Source organism: Crotalus tigris, unplaced genomic scaffold (genome assembly GCF_016545835.1).
Source record: "Crotalus tigris isolate CLP2741 ecotype Arizona unplaced genomic scaffold, ASM1654583v1 scf7180000017605.3043972, whole genome shotgun sequence".
NCBI classification, from domain to species: domain Eukaryota; kingdom Metazoa; phylum Chordata; class Lepidosauria; order Squamata; family Viperidae; genus Crotalus; species Crotalus tigris.
Window position 1 is genome coordinate 1,805,426 of NW_024096508.1, and position 16,809 is coordinate 1,822,234.

General features: G+C 37.7%; 1 protein-coding gene across 1 annotated transcript; it reads right to left on the minus strand.

The window, feature by feature from the left end:
- Nucleotides 1-640: 640 nt before the first annotated feature.
- On the minus strand, nucleotides 641-15,411 carry CNIH1 (cornichon family AMPA receptor auxiliary protein 1). Its single transcript, XM_039321101.1, has 5 exons — nucleotides 15,209-15,411; nucleotides 9,795-9,863; nucleotides 4,895-5,007; nucleotides 3,790-3,933; nucleotides 641-2,436 (listed from the first exon to the last, which is right to left on the minus strand). The coding sequence occupies exons 1-5, from the start codon at nucleotides 15,287-15,289 to the stop codon at nucleotides 2,409-2,411; spliced, it is 435 nt and encodes a 144-aa protein (XP_039177035.1). The 5' UTR covers nucleotides 15,290-15,411; the 3' UTR covers nucleotides 641-2,408.
- Nucleotides 15,412-16,809: the final 1,398 nt, after the last annotated feature.

The following is a 16,809-nucleotide window of genomic DNA, read 5'->3' on the forward strand; positions in this document are numbered from 1 at the left end:
TGTTTTGGTTTGGCTGATGTACTCTGATGTATATTGCTACAAAGACATAATTGAATTTGATGGTTTGATCTGTTTGCTATTCTGTCCATTTACCATTTCAAATATAAAATGAGCTATTTGGGTAAGCAAGAGAATATGCAGGACTTACAATTACTCTTTCATTCTGTGGCTATGAATGCTGAGAATATATTTAGGAAGTAAATGATGGCTGTCAGGCAGGGAAGAATTTTCTATGCTTTCCAGAACAGGACTCCTTTCTTCAAGATGTTCCTGCTCACCGCTAATTGTATTACTAATAAATGGCAGGTTTCATATATAACAAAAAGTGAAAGACAAAGTCATCTAGCAAGAAAATATACTTTAAAAGGGGCAGAGAAAATGGAATAGTAATAGAATTTATCTATTACAAATGGCCTTTTTTTATGGAGTAAGCTCTGGAAAGTATACAATTTTCCCCATCTGCAAAGGGGATCTGCCATTTTTACAACTTCATATTTAGTAAACTGACAAACTGATGTATAGGAACAAACATATTCATTGCTTAAAAAATATTAAGCAGATTTTTTTGGTGAAGAGATGAAATAGCACATGGCTCATTATGCATTCTGTAATATAAATTCCAATACCAAGGGTCATAATATACATGACAATCCATTATTTTTATTCTTAAAATGTTATAGGTCTCCCAAATAGGCAGCACAATAGTGCAGCTAGCATTCAAATTCATGTAAAAATTCAGTACTAATATAAAAGAAAATATCAAAAACATTCTTTTCTATGTGAACGTATCAGTGAGGATATCTTCCATATTTAAAGGAGTGATGTGGACAATTGCAGAGATTTTCCACAGCAACTTGCATATCTAAAAACTGCTGCATCGTATAACTTATTTTTGACACCAAGCACTAGCATAAATACTCTGATGTTGAAGATAGTGACAGTATACCAAGAAATGTGCATATCTCTCATAACAGCATACAGAATCTAGACACGTGTATTACATATCATTTTGGCAACCTCAACTCATTTTAAAGAAGTCAGCTTTTCAAAATGGTCAGAAATGATTTTCATAGTTTTAATTAAAGTTCTCCATAGTCACTACTTCTTCACCTATTTTTATGGACCTAAATGAAATAAAGGTCTCTTATTTACACTTAAAAGAGATCTTGTAATCTAGTAGCTCCCCTGTTCTCAAACTGCAAAGGGAAGTTCCATCATGAATAGATTAAAAAGCTTTTCAACAGGGTGAATAAAATTCAGTTTAGTTTAATATTTTTCTCCCGAGATTATCCATTTTCCAAAGTGCTTTAAATTGGAAAGTACATGATCTAGAAATCTTTCAGAATGAAAACTTAAATAACTTGTTCCAAAGACCATGCTTTTGCTTACAAATAGAGTTTTCTTTTAGGACCACAGCAAAGTTTACCAATATAAATCTCCCAGAAATCACCAGGTGTTAAACAATCCACTGGAGAATTGTAGCCATGCTTGCTCAACAGCTAACCCCTTATGTCTGAAATATTAATATTTAAATCTCTCTTGGAGATTTTTATTGTGGCATATCAAATAAATTTGCCAAACCCTATGGCATGTATAACTCAAAATATATGCCACGCACTTTCAAAATGATTTTTTATTAAATTGGTTTCAGATATATGGCAGTTTGAGACAATTGCAGAGATTTTTTCAAAATATGAAATAAAAACAAAAATACTTTTCCTGATATCCATCTAGTCTGGAAAACCAAAGGAAGGAATAGTCAGCTCAATATTTCATGTTAATAATGAGCTCTACTTTTCCTAACATCCATTTAGCCTGAGAAATTAAAGCTCAGTGTTTCATGTTCATAGGAAAATGTTGATCCATGCATATTACTGGAGAAGATCCTAATAGTAAAAAAAGAATTACAACTCTTCCTGCAGCTGTATTGATGTATTCATCTACGTGACAGAGATTACCTAAGAAATTTTGACTACAATTGACAGGGGGATGAAAGTCCATTATCCAAATAAGCCACTAAAAAGTCCAGTAAACAAAAAGGGGGGGGGACTCTCTTATGCTAAGGACAGTAATTTTCATATTTTACTGAAGATACAACTGATCTTCAGTAAAAAGGCAGGAATAAAACTGTCCAAAAGCCAGAGGCAGTTGTGTTACATTAATTTATATGTAATTCTTGTCATCTTAAATATCCCAATTGAAAAAGTCTGTCCATGAGTTATTAAAGATTAGATGCTTTTGGACGGAAGAAAACAATAGAAGAGGAAGGCCTTTTCCTTCTACTATTACTATGATCACCAGATTCCATAGCTAAATCTTTATACCAGTTTCTTCTTCAAAGATAATCCTTTGCTTTATGGCTTTTCTGCATGCACTTTGCTGGAATCAAGTCTGCTGTACATCATTCTTTAGGAGCTCACCAAAACATAAATCATACTGTTGGAAAGAGAAGAATAAAAATAAAATATATTTCTGTTAAATGTTTGTTCTGTTTCATTGGAGATGGAAAACTAGTAATTAACCTTTAAGCTTCACCATTTGGCTCACTAGGCTTACGGCCAGATATTTCTACTGGTATACCCCTGCTACCACAGAATTAAAAACTTCTGCCAAGAAAAGGTGACATGTTTTTCCGCTCACAAGCTGATACATTGCAAATAATATTGACAGTTCCCAATTTATGCTTGTGGGCCACATTTAAGCTCCAGTGATTCACCAAAGTTAATTACTAGTTCCCACCATATCATAAATGGTTTATTTGCAGGATTTATTCTTAATAATATAGAAATCAACCAAGTAAGTGTCTTTTATATTAAAGAGGGTGCACATCTCCAAAATACATTAACACAATTATTCATCATTTAATTCTCTTGATAACAGCTCTTGATGTTATTCTGATATCAAATCCCAACCTATTATAAAACATTTTAATTGTCTTAATATTTTAAATTACTCTGCAATTTTATTTTCATTTCTGAAAGTGAAAGCAGGTTTTGTCTAAAGTAAAGCATCTTCCTCAATAAAGCAATTTAATAAGCATCTTCTAAACAAATATTTTGTTCTCTAAAAGTCAGTGGTAAGGCTCTTGTTCCAGGATCGGGAATTCCAAAAGAATCAGGAATTCTATATCCCCGTTACTGCTGAATCAACAATGTGACACACAGTGAGTCGATGATGGTGTTATATTTTAAGGTACTGGACTAGAACCAGCTACTCAGATCCATTTTCAATCTATGTTACAGGATTTCTGCTGTGGGGGAAACAACTAGGTGTCTCACCTTAAGCTGCTGAATTAAGAGCAAGAGTATAAATAAATATGCTGCTGGGCATTCATTAAGGTCCCTTCCCATTTTCATTGTGTCTGTGCTTATTTAGGGAAGCCACCATGCAACAAAACAAAGCTAGTCTCAAACTTAGTATGTATTTACAACAAGATCTCTGTTACTCATGGAACACAGAGCTTTCTTGGAAAATAATGTAGGTGACTGCAACTGATTATATAATGTATATTATGGTATGCAAGTGATTCTTGTCTAGCCTCACCATGGGAACCATTTTATACACTGTCATAACATAGTCTTATAACATTAAATATGCCCAGGGATCAAAAAGATTAGGATTCCCCTGCTTCAAGGAAATGAATATTAAGCACCTGAGCATTTATAGCATTTTTTAAAGTCACTGCTGAAATTCAGTAAAAGCATCTTTATATTTTTATCTAGTTTTCTTAAACTACATGTTCAACTACTTATCAGAAAGATATTATTTTATTAAAAACAGATGACTTACCCATATAGGTAGTAAAAAAAGGATAGAAGATAAAATGCTAGTTTGCACCACCCTTCCTTCTGACAATATGCTAAAATATCCGCATTCATAATGGTTGTGGGATCATAGAGTCCTGGTCCACTCATTACAGGCCTACTCATATACCTGAAAAGGTGAATTGGTATTTTGAAAAGCCACAGGAAAAATGAGTTTACTTGTCAAGAAACTACACCTATTATCACACTTATAGTGCTTTCCATCCTGTCATTTATTCCACATACTCCAAATTTCTTGATTCAGCACTAATGAAAAAAAAAAAGGTTCCTTCAAATCATTGTTGACTCTTGGTGACAACCTGGACAAGTTCCTGCAATTTTCTTGGCAAGATTTCAGAAATGGTTTGCCATTGCCTGCTTTCTGAGCTGAACTGGCCCAAGGTCACCTATCTGGTTTCATGCATAAGGTGGGACTAGAACTCATAGTTTCCCAGTTTATACCCTGGTGCCTAAACCACCACACCAAACTGGCTTTCAGTGAAATATACACAGTTAAAATGGAAACTCTCTGTTCAGTTTATCTCTGCCAACATTCAGTTTCTGACATCAAACTGTATTGGGCAAAGGGCCAACCTCAAACAATAAGGCAAGTTTCATGAAACACATGACATCTGGAATCTAAGTGAAGCATCTTTTATGATCATCCTATGGTCTCTGCAGTTAAGAATGTGAAATTGGTGATTTCTAGTAGTAGAGATAGTATCTTATAATATATGGCAGAAGGTAATATCTTTCTGCTGACCTGAGTCCTCTTTTTTATATTGCTGAATGGAAGCGTAAACATTACGTTTTGTATCAGTTTCTTTGGGAGTAAAAGCACAAAGCAGCTCTATTAAGTATGAGTAATGATAACAAGATCGCTACTGATCTCTGATGATGATATAGCAGAAGAATGCAGTACACTGTTATCTTTCTCTTGTTTCCCTTGGGATCTTCCAAAAGTAAGGAATGGGGGGGAGAATTTAAGGGACAGGAAAATCCCTGCAGAACATTTCATACAGAATGCAATACATGAAAAAACAAAAATGAAAGCTATAAGTAAAGTTTTACCAAACTATGTTCAAAATTACCTCCAAATGTGGTAAGCCAGTAATGGCATATTAAGACTCAGTGTAAGCCATTCTGTTGCACACAAAAACATGACACAGAAGAATGCATGGATGAGATACTCTGGAAGTACAAGCTGCAAAAGAAGACAGGTAGTTAGATCACCCTCTTTTTCAACTTTTGTACACTTGAAATAAGGACATCATTATTTATAGGAACAAGAAGGGAGTGAAGTAAAAAAAGACCATTAGATAAAATAAGCCAGAGGAGAAAATGTCAATCTATTGTGTTATAATAACTGACTTATGTTAGAGGAACTGAATAAAATTTGTTAATAATCTCTTACAGAATTTGTGGTATATTAAAATAATAGCACTATCACATATCTTCCAATTTCCAAGTTTTATCCTGGAGATGCTAGATTTACATAATTTCTAACAGGCTCCATATTACATTACAGATGGCATTTAGATATCTTTGAAAGCTGCTTATGTATCTCTAATTAATTGCAAGTAGCACCTCAGCTGCCTAGAAGAAAAAGTTTCCATAATGTTACTGTGCTATCTCACCATTAAAATATGTGCAAGTCTGAATTACACACTTTTTAATGAAAGATCATTACCCTCTTAGAATATGTAGCTATATCTGACATTTTAAAACAGTATAAATTTCATTATTGAGAACAGGGTGGCTAGTTTTTAGTCTGGCCTGTCAGAAAATGCTGAAAGCAATCCTCATCTTTTTATGGGAGAAATAAAGACAAGATGGTAGAGGGAGGAACACAAAAAGAGAAAAAGTGGGACAAACAGACCTCATATAATTGGGAGAAGGCAGATAAAGAGAGCAGTTTGGTCTAGTGCAGTGTTTCTCAACCTTGACAATTTTAAGGCATGTGGACTTCAACTCCCAGAATTCCACAGCCAGTATGGCTGGCTGTGGAATTCTGGGAGTTGAAGTCCACATGCCTTAAAATTGTCAAGGTTGAGAAACACTGGTCTAGTGGTTAAGACACCAGGCTAGAAAGTGGGAGACTGTGAATTCTAGTCCTACCTTAGCCACAAAACCCAGCTGTGTGACCTTGGGCTAGTCATCTTATCTCAGCCCAACTCACTTCATTGGGTTGTTGTGGGGAAAACAGGAAGAGGAAAGTGTGTTGGGTATGTTCACCACCTTGAGTTATTTGTAAACATAATAAAGGTGGTATATAAATGCTCTCACTTCGCTATCACCATGCTATCATATTATATAAAATCATAAGACCATACCTAGAATACTGCAACCAATTTTGGTCTCCACACTATAAAAAAGATGTTGAAACACCAGAAAAAGTGCAGAGGAGAGCAACAAAGATGATTAGGAGACTGGAGGCTAAAACATATGAAGAATGGTTGCAGGAACTAGGCATGGCTAGTCTAATGAGGAGAAGGGCCAGGGAAGAAGACATGATAGCAGTATTCCAATATTTGAGGGGCTGCCACAGAGAGGAGGGTGTCAACCTATTTTCCAAAGCACCTGAAGGCCAGACAAGGAATAACAGATGGAAACTGATCAAGGAGAGAGTCAACCTGGAAATAAGGAAAAATTTCCTGACAATCAACAAATGGAACAGACTGCCTTCAGATGTTGTTGGTGCTTCAGGACTGGAAGCTCTGAAGGAGAGACTGGACTGCACCTGTCAGAAATGGTGTAGGGACTCCTGCTTGGGCAAGGGGTTGGACTAGATGACCCACAAGGTCCTTCCAACTCTGAAATTCTAAATTCTATATAAACAATAAAAAGATAAAACAATATAAAGAAAGGAAAGGGGAAGAGAAGAGAGAAAAAGGTTTTCAGGGAAAGTTTCTATTCAAACCTCTGTAGGAAACGAAATACTCCATTCATTTGAATGGGAAGAACAAATTCTATGCTGCTTGTCTCTATTTTTAGCTTTCACTCACTATTCAAGTAGTGCTCTGTCTGTTGCATACAGAAGTTATAGAGCACTGTGCACCTTAATATATGTACATACACAAAGGCAATGGAAAATTTATGCCCAAAACTTGCACAAATCACTATATATGGATAAAATCAGCAGCAATTCAGTGTGAAGACAGGAGCCAATACGGTAGGGGAAAAAATTGTACCTATATTCAATTTTTTCTGGATTTTATGTTCTGAAGAAACTTATTTCCAGTTTGTATTTTTTGATATATTCATTTTTTAATCAGTATTTTTTTCAATAAACATAATATAGCGAATTCTGATTCTACAAGGTCCTGTTATAGGCAGCTATACTGAACAAAACTGCAGATATTCATTTTAACAAAAGCCACTGATGATCTGATGCGCCTTATTTTATCTGAATTTGCAGAAGCAAATGAATCTAGTGTAAAAGAAACACAGAATTTAATCAGTGTACACTCAATACATTCAAGTTGTACTTCTGCTGAACTAGGTTACACTATGCAATGCCTATAGAGACCAAACCTCCCATGGAACCACAAGTCCCCACCTCCTCTAATACTGTATTTTTTGGAATCCCTTATTTTAAAAAAAATCAAACAGGACATTGGCGTACTATAAAGGAAAGCACCAGCGCTCTAATACCTTGATTTTCAAGGTTACAGAGAGCCTACTCTGCTAAGACATTCTTAGAAAACAGAAACAGCCAGGCCTGTGCTTTGTGTGAAAAAACGTTTCCAACTGCCCAGAAACAAAAAAAAAAAGGAAAGCAGAAGAACAGAGAACATCTGGGTGGAGAGTGAGTGGCATGGAATAACCTCATTAGTCTGCCTTCTGATAAGGGATGTTCTGTGATTAGCCATTCCATAATAGGTAAACCAGGTCTATGCCAGATGTATACGAGACCTCCAGGGCATGTAAGAGTAAGTAAAATAAAAATCAGAAAGTCATTTATTTAAACAATAAATAAATTTAGCAATTCCGTCATAAGGTATCAAAAACTACATTGTAGCCCTAAGATTCCTGCTAACTTGCTGGAAATTACTTATTTTTATTATTACTTTTCCCTGCATATATTCTTAAGATGCTACATTCCCACACAGATTCATTTATGGCACAGTTAAACAATATTTCAAAATCTCTCAGCAAATTTCTCTCTGTATTAAACAAAAAAGCCCAGAGAAGCATAACATGCATAATATAATATCTTTTTCTTAAAAGTCTGATAAGGGGATGCATAGATGTATTTAAAGTCTGTCTCACTCACACAACAAATGAGAGATGAACTGAGTAGGGTAAACTGTTCCATGCACAGCTTCTATCTATGTTACTTCTTCCTTCATTAGAAGACATATTTTAGCAGTCATAACTCGCAATATTTTTTCTCATTTACCAGATTGCATTTAGCACTAATGCCAGTTCCTGTCAATTTCAGCAGAACTTCTGGGATATCTGATATAATTTCTAGAGAAATGTTATCTAGTCAATCCACCTCAAAAATATATGAAAAAAAATAGTCTTTTCCAAGCCTTTCAAGTATACTGTAATTTGTTACAGTTTGTCAACAAGCAAAAGAGAAATATTTTAAAGTAAACGTGGGAATAAGACATATGAAGCTGGAAAATGCTGGTCTGGACTAAAATGCTCTAAGGACTAAAGAATTACTGGCATAAATGTGAACAGAGAATGATAACTATTTTCTAAACAGGTAAATGCAGGAGATTAGAGTAACTTCTTACCAATCATACAGACAGTGCAGAATTTAGCTCTGCCTTTTAAAAAGCCCAGGGACTGCAGAGTATTCAACACTACAATAAAATCTTCCTCAAGTCAATTTTGATTCCTGGTGACTTCATAAATGTGAGCATGCGATTGTCTTGGCAACAATACAGAAATGGTTGCCACTCACTTTTGGAATGCTCTGCCAACTTCCCAGGTTCAGACTATAGTCCTGGTTCTCTCAGAGATCAATCCAAATCTATCTTAACTTCCAGGTCCACACAAGGTCAGCCAACATTTTGGAAATGGGCACATAACTCACTAACTACAGTTGTACTTGTCACAACATGGAAAAACAGAACTAGTGGTATTAAACATACCCATGGCAGAAGCTGCAAAAAAGCATCCCTAAGATCAAGGTTGGCAATAAGGAAAAGGTACTATTTTTATTATTACACTACAGACGCTATTCCCGAGCTATCCCCATGCAAATAATCCACTGTAAATCAAGAAGCCAGAATAATCCTTCTCCCTAATTCTAAGATGAATTCCCTTAAATGTGTATCAGCTCTAATCAGGATTCTAACTTAACCATCATTCATGATTTGAATTAAATTGGCAAATTCTGATTAAGGAAAAAAATATGGCATTTCTTCCATTTAAATAAACATGAAGTTATTGAATTGTTGATGTCACGTCCTGTCAGTAACTGATTTCTTGTAGAAGAATTTAAGCATGTAACAGTTTTCCCCAACTCTTATTAAGCAAGTGCAAAATTCAAAGAATTATTTCAATCCTTGAACAGACAAAAGACAAGCAAATGAACAGGCACATGGACCAAAACAAGAATTAACATAGGTTATAGACATGATCCTAATAAATGGAAAGCAAAGAGACTGTGGTATTAAGACATTAAACTAAAAAGCAGTACACACCTTGAATGCAATTTTGACTCTTTTAATCTTTTTAACCTTTTCAACTGTCTTTGTGCCGAAAACGTAAAAAGCAGATTGAAAGAATGTTAGTGTGACCACTGACAAGTTCACCAGCAGATAAATAAGTCAGAATTTCAAGAATGGGGAGTGAGGGTAAGTGTGAAAGAGCATAGGGACACAATTCTACCTAGAAATCTTAAATCTACTAGATACTGTAGTATCAAATAAAATGCATGTTAAATGGTATGTATGTTAAATCATCATACATTTACCAAAAAACCAAAACTAACTAGGAATTCATGAAGAAAGTTGTCTCATATAAACTTACAGGATTTAGTGTATTACACTGGTCTATGGGATTCTTGTAGTCAGTCTTCAGCTCATCAAAAGCTATAATCTAAAATAAAATTAAAATGGTTAAGTACAGTATAAAAACTCTTATTGTTCTAAAGTCCAGCATTTAGAACAGCCCAACTTCTAAATGCAAATTCTGAGGGAATCTCCTATGGAACTGACTCATCCAGTTAATTCCAAGTAATAATAAATAACTAAGCTCTTCAAAGCACATTTTCAAGAATTCACTCAAACCCCCTACACAGTAGCAGTACCCGCCTCCCACTTAGCCTTGAATATTCAAACTGTATGAATTGGAATTGGATTCTGATTGAGCAAGTCACAGTGATCTGATTGAGGCTTTATCTCGTCTTATTATCTGTGTGGTGTTTCACCCTGAAGTAGACAGAATCTTGAGTTCTAGTAACCCAAAAACCTGATTATCAAATCCGTGCACCTCCAGAATGATTAAAAAAATTTGGGAGATGGTGAGTGTTGTTATCTTCCCTGAAAAAGGTGGCAATACACCATCTCTTATAAAAACCATTGTTGGACATAATGGTTCTGAACACCTTTTATCTAACCTCCAACCTTCTCTTTCTCAGGGACGTTGTTGAGAAAGTGGTCAGGTTGCAGTTTCAGAGACCCCCAGATAAAATGGATTATCTGGATTCTTTCTAGTGTGGTTTCAAGCTGAGACAGCACTGACTGAGCTTGTGGAGGCAGGACAGATACTGTGTGAACTTGCAACTTGAATCTCTCAATGACTTAATATAATCAATCATCGTATCCATATGGGGTGGCTAGGGGTATTAGGAAACAATGTTATAGTGCAGTGGTTCTCAACCTTTTTAATGCCACAACCCCCCCCAACCGGTCGTAAGTCGAGGACTACTCAACCAGTCGTAAGTCGAGGACTACTCAACTGGTGCAGCACCGTTTGCAGCATGGGACTTTTGACGGGCTCAGCAGGGCAGAGACAGCCTGGACAATTCCTATTGGCTTTTGAAAGCCAATAGAATTAGACTCTATTCACGAGAGTCTATTCTATTGGCTTTCAAAAGCCAATAGAATAAAAGGTAGTAGCACAGCTAAGGAAAAGGGGGAAAAATGGCAGACTACGTTGTTTGGTGACCTCCGTGAAATGGTCGTTTGACCCCAAATGGGGTCCCGACCCACAGGTTGAGAACCACTTTATAGTGGTTCTCTTTTCTCTCTGGATGGTTCCACTTGATGCTGGTAGGTGATCCTTTGATCCCTTATCTGTGGAGATTTCAGAGCTCAATTCCCCCCCTTTTCCTGTATGATATCTCCATGAAACTATGCCAATATAGAATTTAATACCATCAATACACTGAAGATACTTGGTTGTATATATTGATCCAAGCCAACCAAGCAATATCATCAAAATGATGTCCCAGTGCCTTGATGCTGTGAAGATCTGGATGAGGAACAGGTTTAAGGTCAACTATGGCAAAATGGAATGGCAATGGGTTTTTAGGTCTTGCAGTATCAGGGATTTCCATCTTTAGTTCTGGATAGGGTTACACCTCTCCAGATAGAACTGGTGCACAATTTGGGAATCCTCCTGGATCCTCAGCTCCTGTCAAGGAGGTGGCAGGTATAACTAGGAAGGCCTTCACCCATTTGTCCACTGCACCAATTGCATCCTTACCTTGATCAAGATTTCCTTTTCACAGTCACTTCTAACTTAATCATCTCACATTTGATTACTGCAATATACTCTACATGGGACTGCCCTTCACCACTCAGAAGCTGCAACTGGTCTAGAATGCAACTGCATTGACAAGCATGGACACAACATGGCACACCCATGGGACACCTCTCCTACATGAGCTGTGCTCATTACTGATACCCTTCTATGTGCAATTCAAACTGCTGTCCACCTTGTATGCTTCTGCAGAGAGGGTATGCTCCAGGTCACATCAGTGAAAAAAAAAAATCATTTAATGGGTCCCAGAAATGTGCCTACCCTGGTGTCAAACCTATCCTCTTGCATATCTATCCAGAGGTTAGGTTGCCCCAACCAGGAGTTTTAAAGATTGTGTCTTTCTCCAGGGCCTGGATAAGATATGCTTCTCTCTGACCTTATTATCAAGACTTGTTGTTTTTGGTTTGGGGATTTTTTTTTACTTTTATCAGTTGATGCCATCTTACTGGGAATTTTTATTGGTTATTTTTATTGTATGCTATTTAGACTATAAAATAAGTTTGGTTTTACTTATTTATGTAATTTCAGGATAAAGGAAAAAAGAATACACTGTAGATTCTTCAATCAGATAATCCAATTAAAATGTTCATGCTATCTATTTTATAGCATTTGTCAATGCTGGGGCCAATTTGTCTTCACAGTCTTTCAGACTGTCAGCTGCAGTCTTCTCCAGGGCACATCTTGGTGTCAGACAGGATTCTCCAAGGGAAGGATGTTTATCTTAGCACATACATAAAGGGGATTCCCCCTGGCCTCTACCCCTCTCCAGAGAAAAAGTGTTTGTTTTTAAAAATCTAATAGAGAAGCAACATATGGAGGCTAAGAAGAGGAGCTAAGAAACACTGCTCCGGAGACTCTGATTAAAATCTGTAATCTATTAAAATCTGAAAAATCCAAGGAAGCAACCAGGAAATGTTTGCTGCATCGATCAATTAATCTCTAAAAGTTAGGTAACAGGTGTGAGCTAGAAATATTGTATCAGATTAGTATTATTTTGGAATGTGTTTTAAACTTTATAGTCTTTGATAGGGCATAGTTTCCCTGGGCAATCTCAGTGACTGTGTATCCTAGTTAACAGACCAATACATTTCATAGTCTGCCTGTATATTTTTTCCTATTGGAGACTCTCTTGAGATGCTCCCTATGATTTTCACAACTCTCTATTTTTATCTCCACTGATTGTTTTGTGCATTTTATTTAAAATCAGAAAGGAATTTTTATTTTTTAAATGTTAACTTTATTTAAGCCACTTAAAATCACCTTTAGTGAGGTAGATGGCATACAAGTTTGATAAATAAATGAAATAAATAATAAATTTTGTTTATACCTTGTGAGGGCTAATTTTCCTAACCATGTGTCTCCTGTTATAGGCTCATAAGATGATACTATCTTACTTGCCTCTTACTTGCCATTAAAACACACAGGTTGTCAGATCTCTCTCTCATACATTAAGGTTGTGGAGAGATCAGTAGATAAAGACATCTCCTGAAAAATGTGATGTTATAGCAGTAATTACATAGTAGCTAGCCCCAGGCAAGAAGGTGGGGCCTTCTCAGGCGCTTGTCTCAGAGCACTTGTAGGAGAAAGACCTTTCACCTATACCATGGCTGGCTCAGGAATTCTGGGAGTTGAAGTCCACGAGTCATAAAAGAGCCAAGGTTGCCTACCCCTGACCTATACACTCAGTTAGAAAGCCTTAATATATGTTCACACAAAAGCACCCAGATACATTCTATCTTGAGACTATTAAGATAGCATGTTAGAATTCTGTACAGCATAATGTACCCACTCACTCCCCTCATAAATAAGTCTGCCCTATCTAATCTAATCTCGTATCTTTCAAGATTCTCCACTCCTACAATTCTAGTCCCTTTTATTTCACAATAAGCTTTAACAGTCTCTGGCCAAAAGCCATGACTTCTCTTACCCCACAAGTCATCGTTCTTTTCATATTTTCCTCTTTATTCTATACATCAGTCCAATTCCAGTTCTTTAAACAAATCCTCAAAAAAGGATGTACCAAGCTAAAACCCAACCTGAGTTCAATTTCTTGCTTCCTATAAATACCACTGTGAATTAACAGTTCTCCTGTTGTGATCCCTGGCAATTGGCATCAGAATATAACGGCTTGGTTATTGGTGGCAATATATAGAAAGCATGCCAGAAGCCACCAGGAGTGTGCAGAATACAGTAGCAGTGAGCTACTTCAGTGGGATAGTTCAACCTTGTCATCATTCCACTTTGACAAAACATTGAGATGGGATTGAGCCAACTCAACTGATCATTTCATTTTACAAAAGCGGTTGGCATACACACATGGGAATCCCTTTGGCTGATCAAACAGAATTGAGGTAGCTGCCTATCTGATACTGTGGTTTGTAGGGATGATTGTGGCTCCTCACAACAAAGCATCTTTTAAAAGCTGTGCACAGCACTCACGTGCTTGATAGCTTGATCCTTCTGAATATCTCTTGAAGACATCCAAACAGGACTGATTACTACACAGGTAGTCCTCAACTTACAACAGTTCATTTAATGAGCATTCAAAGTTACAACAGCACTGAAAAAAGTGATTTATGACTGTTTTTCACAATTATAATCTTTGCAGCATCCCCATGATCATGTGATCAAAATTCAGATGCTTGCCAAGAGGTGCATACTTATGATTGTTGCAGCATCCCAGGGTCATGTGATCACTTTTTGCAACCTTCTGACAAGCAAAGTCAATGGGGAAGCCAGATTCACTTAACAACTGCAGTGATTTACTTAACAACTGTAATAAGGTCATAAAATGGGGCAAATTCACTTAATAAATGTCTCACTTAGGAACAGAAATTTTGGGCTCAATTGTGGTCATAAGTTGAGCACTACCTGTATCCTGTATTATGAAATTCCACAAATTAATTACGGGCTCATGAAGTAATTTATTTTTTAGTTTTAACGGTCTGATTTTTAATATTTTCTATATATGGCATCTTTTTAAAGTTTAACCACTTCAAATATCTCACAAACAAAAAACATGAACAATAAGGCCAATCTTTAAATACTCTTTTAACTTCCCTGAGGTGTTAAAAACACCAAAAAAAGAAATAATTTTTCCCTTATTCACTTTCACCAAGCTCTATACAATCTTATAACAAGCTTCCTTCCTTTCTCCTTTTGTAACTTGAGCTTCGGGACGCACCAATATCTTTCTGCGCTTTTTCCAGTTTCACAAAAGGATGCAGAGATGACACTACTGTACACGCAATACTTAAACGAAGTCACGCCTTATAATTGCAGAAAACAATGAGGGCGCCCTTTTCATGCCCGCTGCGCCCAGTGGCCCTTGTTCACACGTTCCCCAAACCTTCCTGGCCTCTCCTGCCTGCTCCGGTATAGCCAGGAGAGATGCACAGTACAAATTTGGGGGCTCGCAGTGCCTTGCTTGACTCTTCTCTGTCGTGGCGCCACAACTGCCAGTTTTTAATGCCCGCCCCTCCAGCATTTGCGGCCACTTCGGTGTTCAACCCTCCAGAAGAATTTAGCGACCCAAGTAAGCGGGAACTTCCTTCGCTTCCCGTCAACCTCCGGCAGCCCCGCCTTGTCCACCGCCTTCAACCCCTTCTTAATCTCTTTCCCTTTAGGTCCACCGCCCCCGATTTCCAGGGAATACCAGGACGCTCTCCTGCACTCACATGCCATATAGCGAAGAAGATAAGCGCAGCAGTGAGGAGCAGCGCCAACATATAGCAGAAAGCAGCGAACGTGAACGCCATGGCGGCGGCGGTAGCGATTGACACTAAGGAAGGCCGGCCCGACGGCGAGGCGCGCGGAAGTTTCTGGGCCGGATCATTCAGGGCGGCCGCACAGGCACCGGAGGGGGGAACGACAGACGCTTTCGACGTCACTGCGCAAGCGCACAGAGAAGGGAAGCCGCCCGCCGCTGCCTTTACAGACCTGAGTTGCGCGCCGCAGCATCTACTTCTGGACGGTTGTGGAACTGCAACGTGGATCCCTCCCGATGGCGGGGTGTTTGCTATTCGCATCCCAGGGAAATGAATGTCATGCGTGACATCAATAATACGGAGATGGCGTCCCAGCGCTCTGTTTCCGGTTCTTTCGAGGAATAGCGACGTAGGAGGAGGATGCGTCGAAAGGAGAGCATTATTTGCCGGAGGTTCTCCCGGATGAACGTGGGAACTAAATGGACTTTTCCACCGAGGAGAGAGTCACGTCTGTACAGATGGGCGTGTACAAGCTGCAGATCCCACCGTTAGGAAGCAGGATAGAATAGAATAGCATAGCATAGCATAGCATGGCATAGCATAGCATAGAGTAACAGAGTTGGAAGGGACCTTTGAAGTCTTCTAGTCCAACTCTCTGCTTAGGCAGGGAACTCTATCCATTTCAGACAAATTGTTATCCAATCTTTTCTTTAAAACTTCCAGTGTTGGAGCATTCACAACTTCTGGAGGCAGGTTGTTCCACTGATTAATTGTTCTAACTGTCAGGAAATTTCTCCTTAGTTCTAGGCTGCTTTGGAGAATAGCTTGACTCCCTCTTCTTTGTGGCAACTCCTGAGATATTGGAACACTGCTATCATGTCTTCTTTTCATTAAACTGGACAAATCCAATTCCAGCAACTGTTCCTTATATGTTTTAACCTCCAGACCCAATTATTTTTGTTGTTCTTCTCTGCACTGCTTCTAGAATCTCAACATCTTTTTTACATCGTGGTGACCAAAACTGGATGCAGTATTCCAAGTGTGGTCTTACCAAGGCATTAACACTTCACATGATCTTGATTCTATCCCTCTGTTAATGCAGCCTAGCACTGTGTTGGCTTTTTTGGCTGCTGCAGCATATTGCTGGCTCATATTTAAGTGGTTATCTACTAGGACTCTGAGATCCCTCTCACAGTTACTACTATTGAGCGAAGTACCACCTATATTGTACCTGTGCATTTGGTTTTTCTTGCCTAAATATAGAACCTTAATTTTTTCACCATTGAATTTCATTTTGTTATATAGTGCTCAATGTTCGTTCAAGATTCTTCTATATCTTGAGCCTACCAGCTCAATTTGGAATCGTTTTTCCAACCCCAGGAAAAGGACTCGTCATGTATTTGCCCAGATTCCTCAATATGTTTTATTAGGAATGAGTTTATACCTCTCCTAGATGGATGATTACTAAAGATTGCTCTTTGGAGTTTGATTACATTATAAATCCAGCTGTATTTAAAAATATAAGATTAATTATATCATTGACATTTATGAGTACATGAAATAGGTGCATT

What these genes read in the sequence shown, in the direction of transcription:
- CNIH1 (XM_039321101.1), bottom strand. Translation starts at nt 15,289, where the DNA reads ATGGCGTTCACGTTCGCTGCTTTCTGCTATATGTTGGCGCTGCTCCTC. An exon ending in AGTGTAATACACTAAATCCT is followed by an intron (nt 5,008 to 9,794) that starts GTAAGTTTATAT and finishes CTTCTTTTGCAG; the next exon opens with CTTGTACTTCCAGAGTATCT. An exon ending in CTGGCTTACCACATTTGGAG is followed by an intron (nt 3,934 to 4,894) that starts GTAATTTTGAAC and finishes TCACCTTTTCAG; the next exon opens with GTATATGAGTAGGCCTGTAA.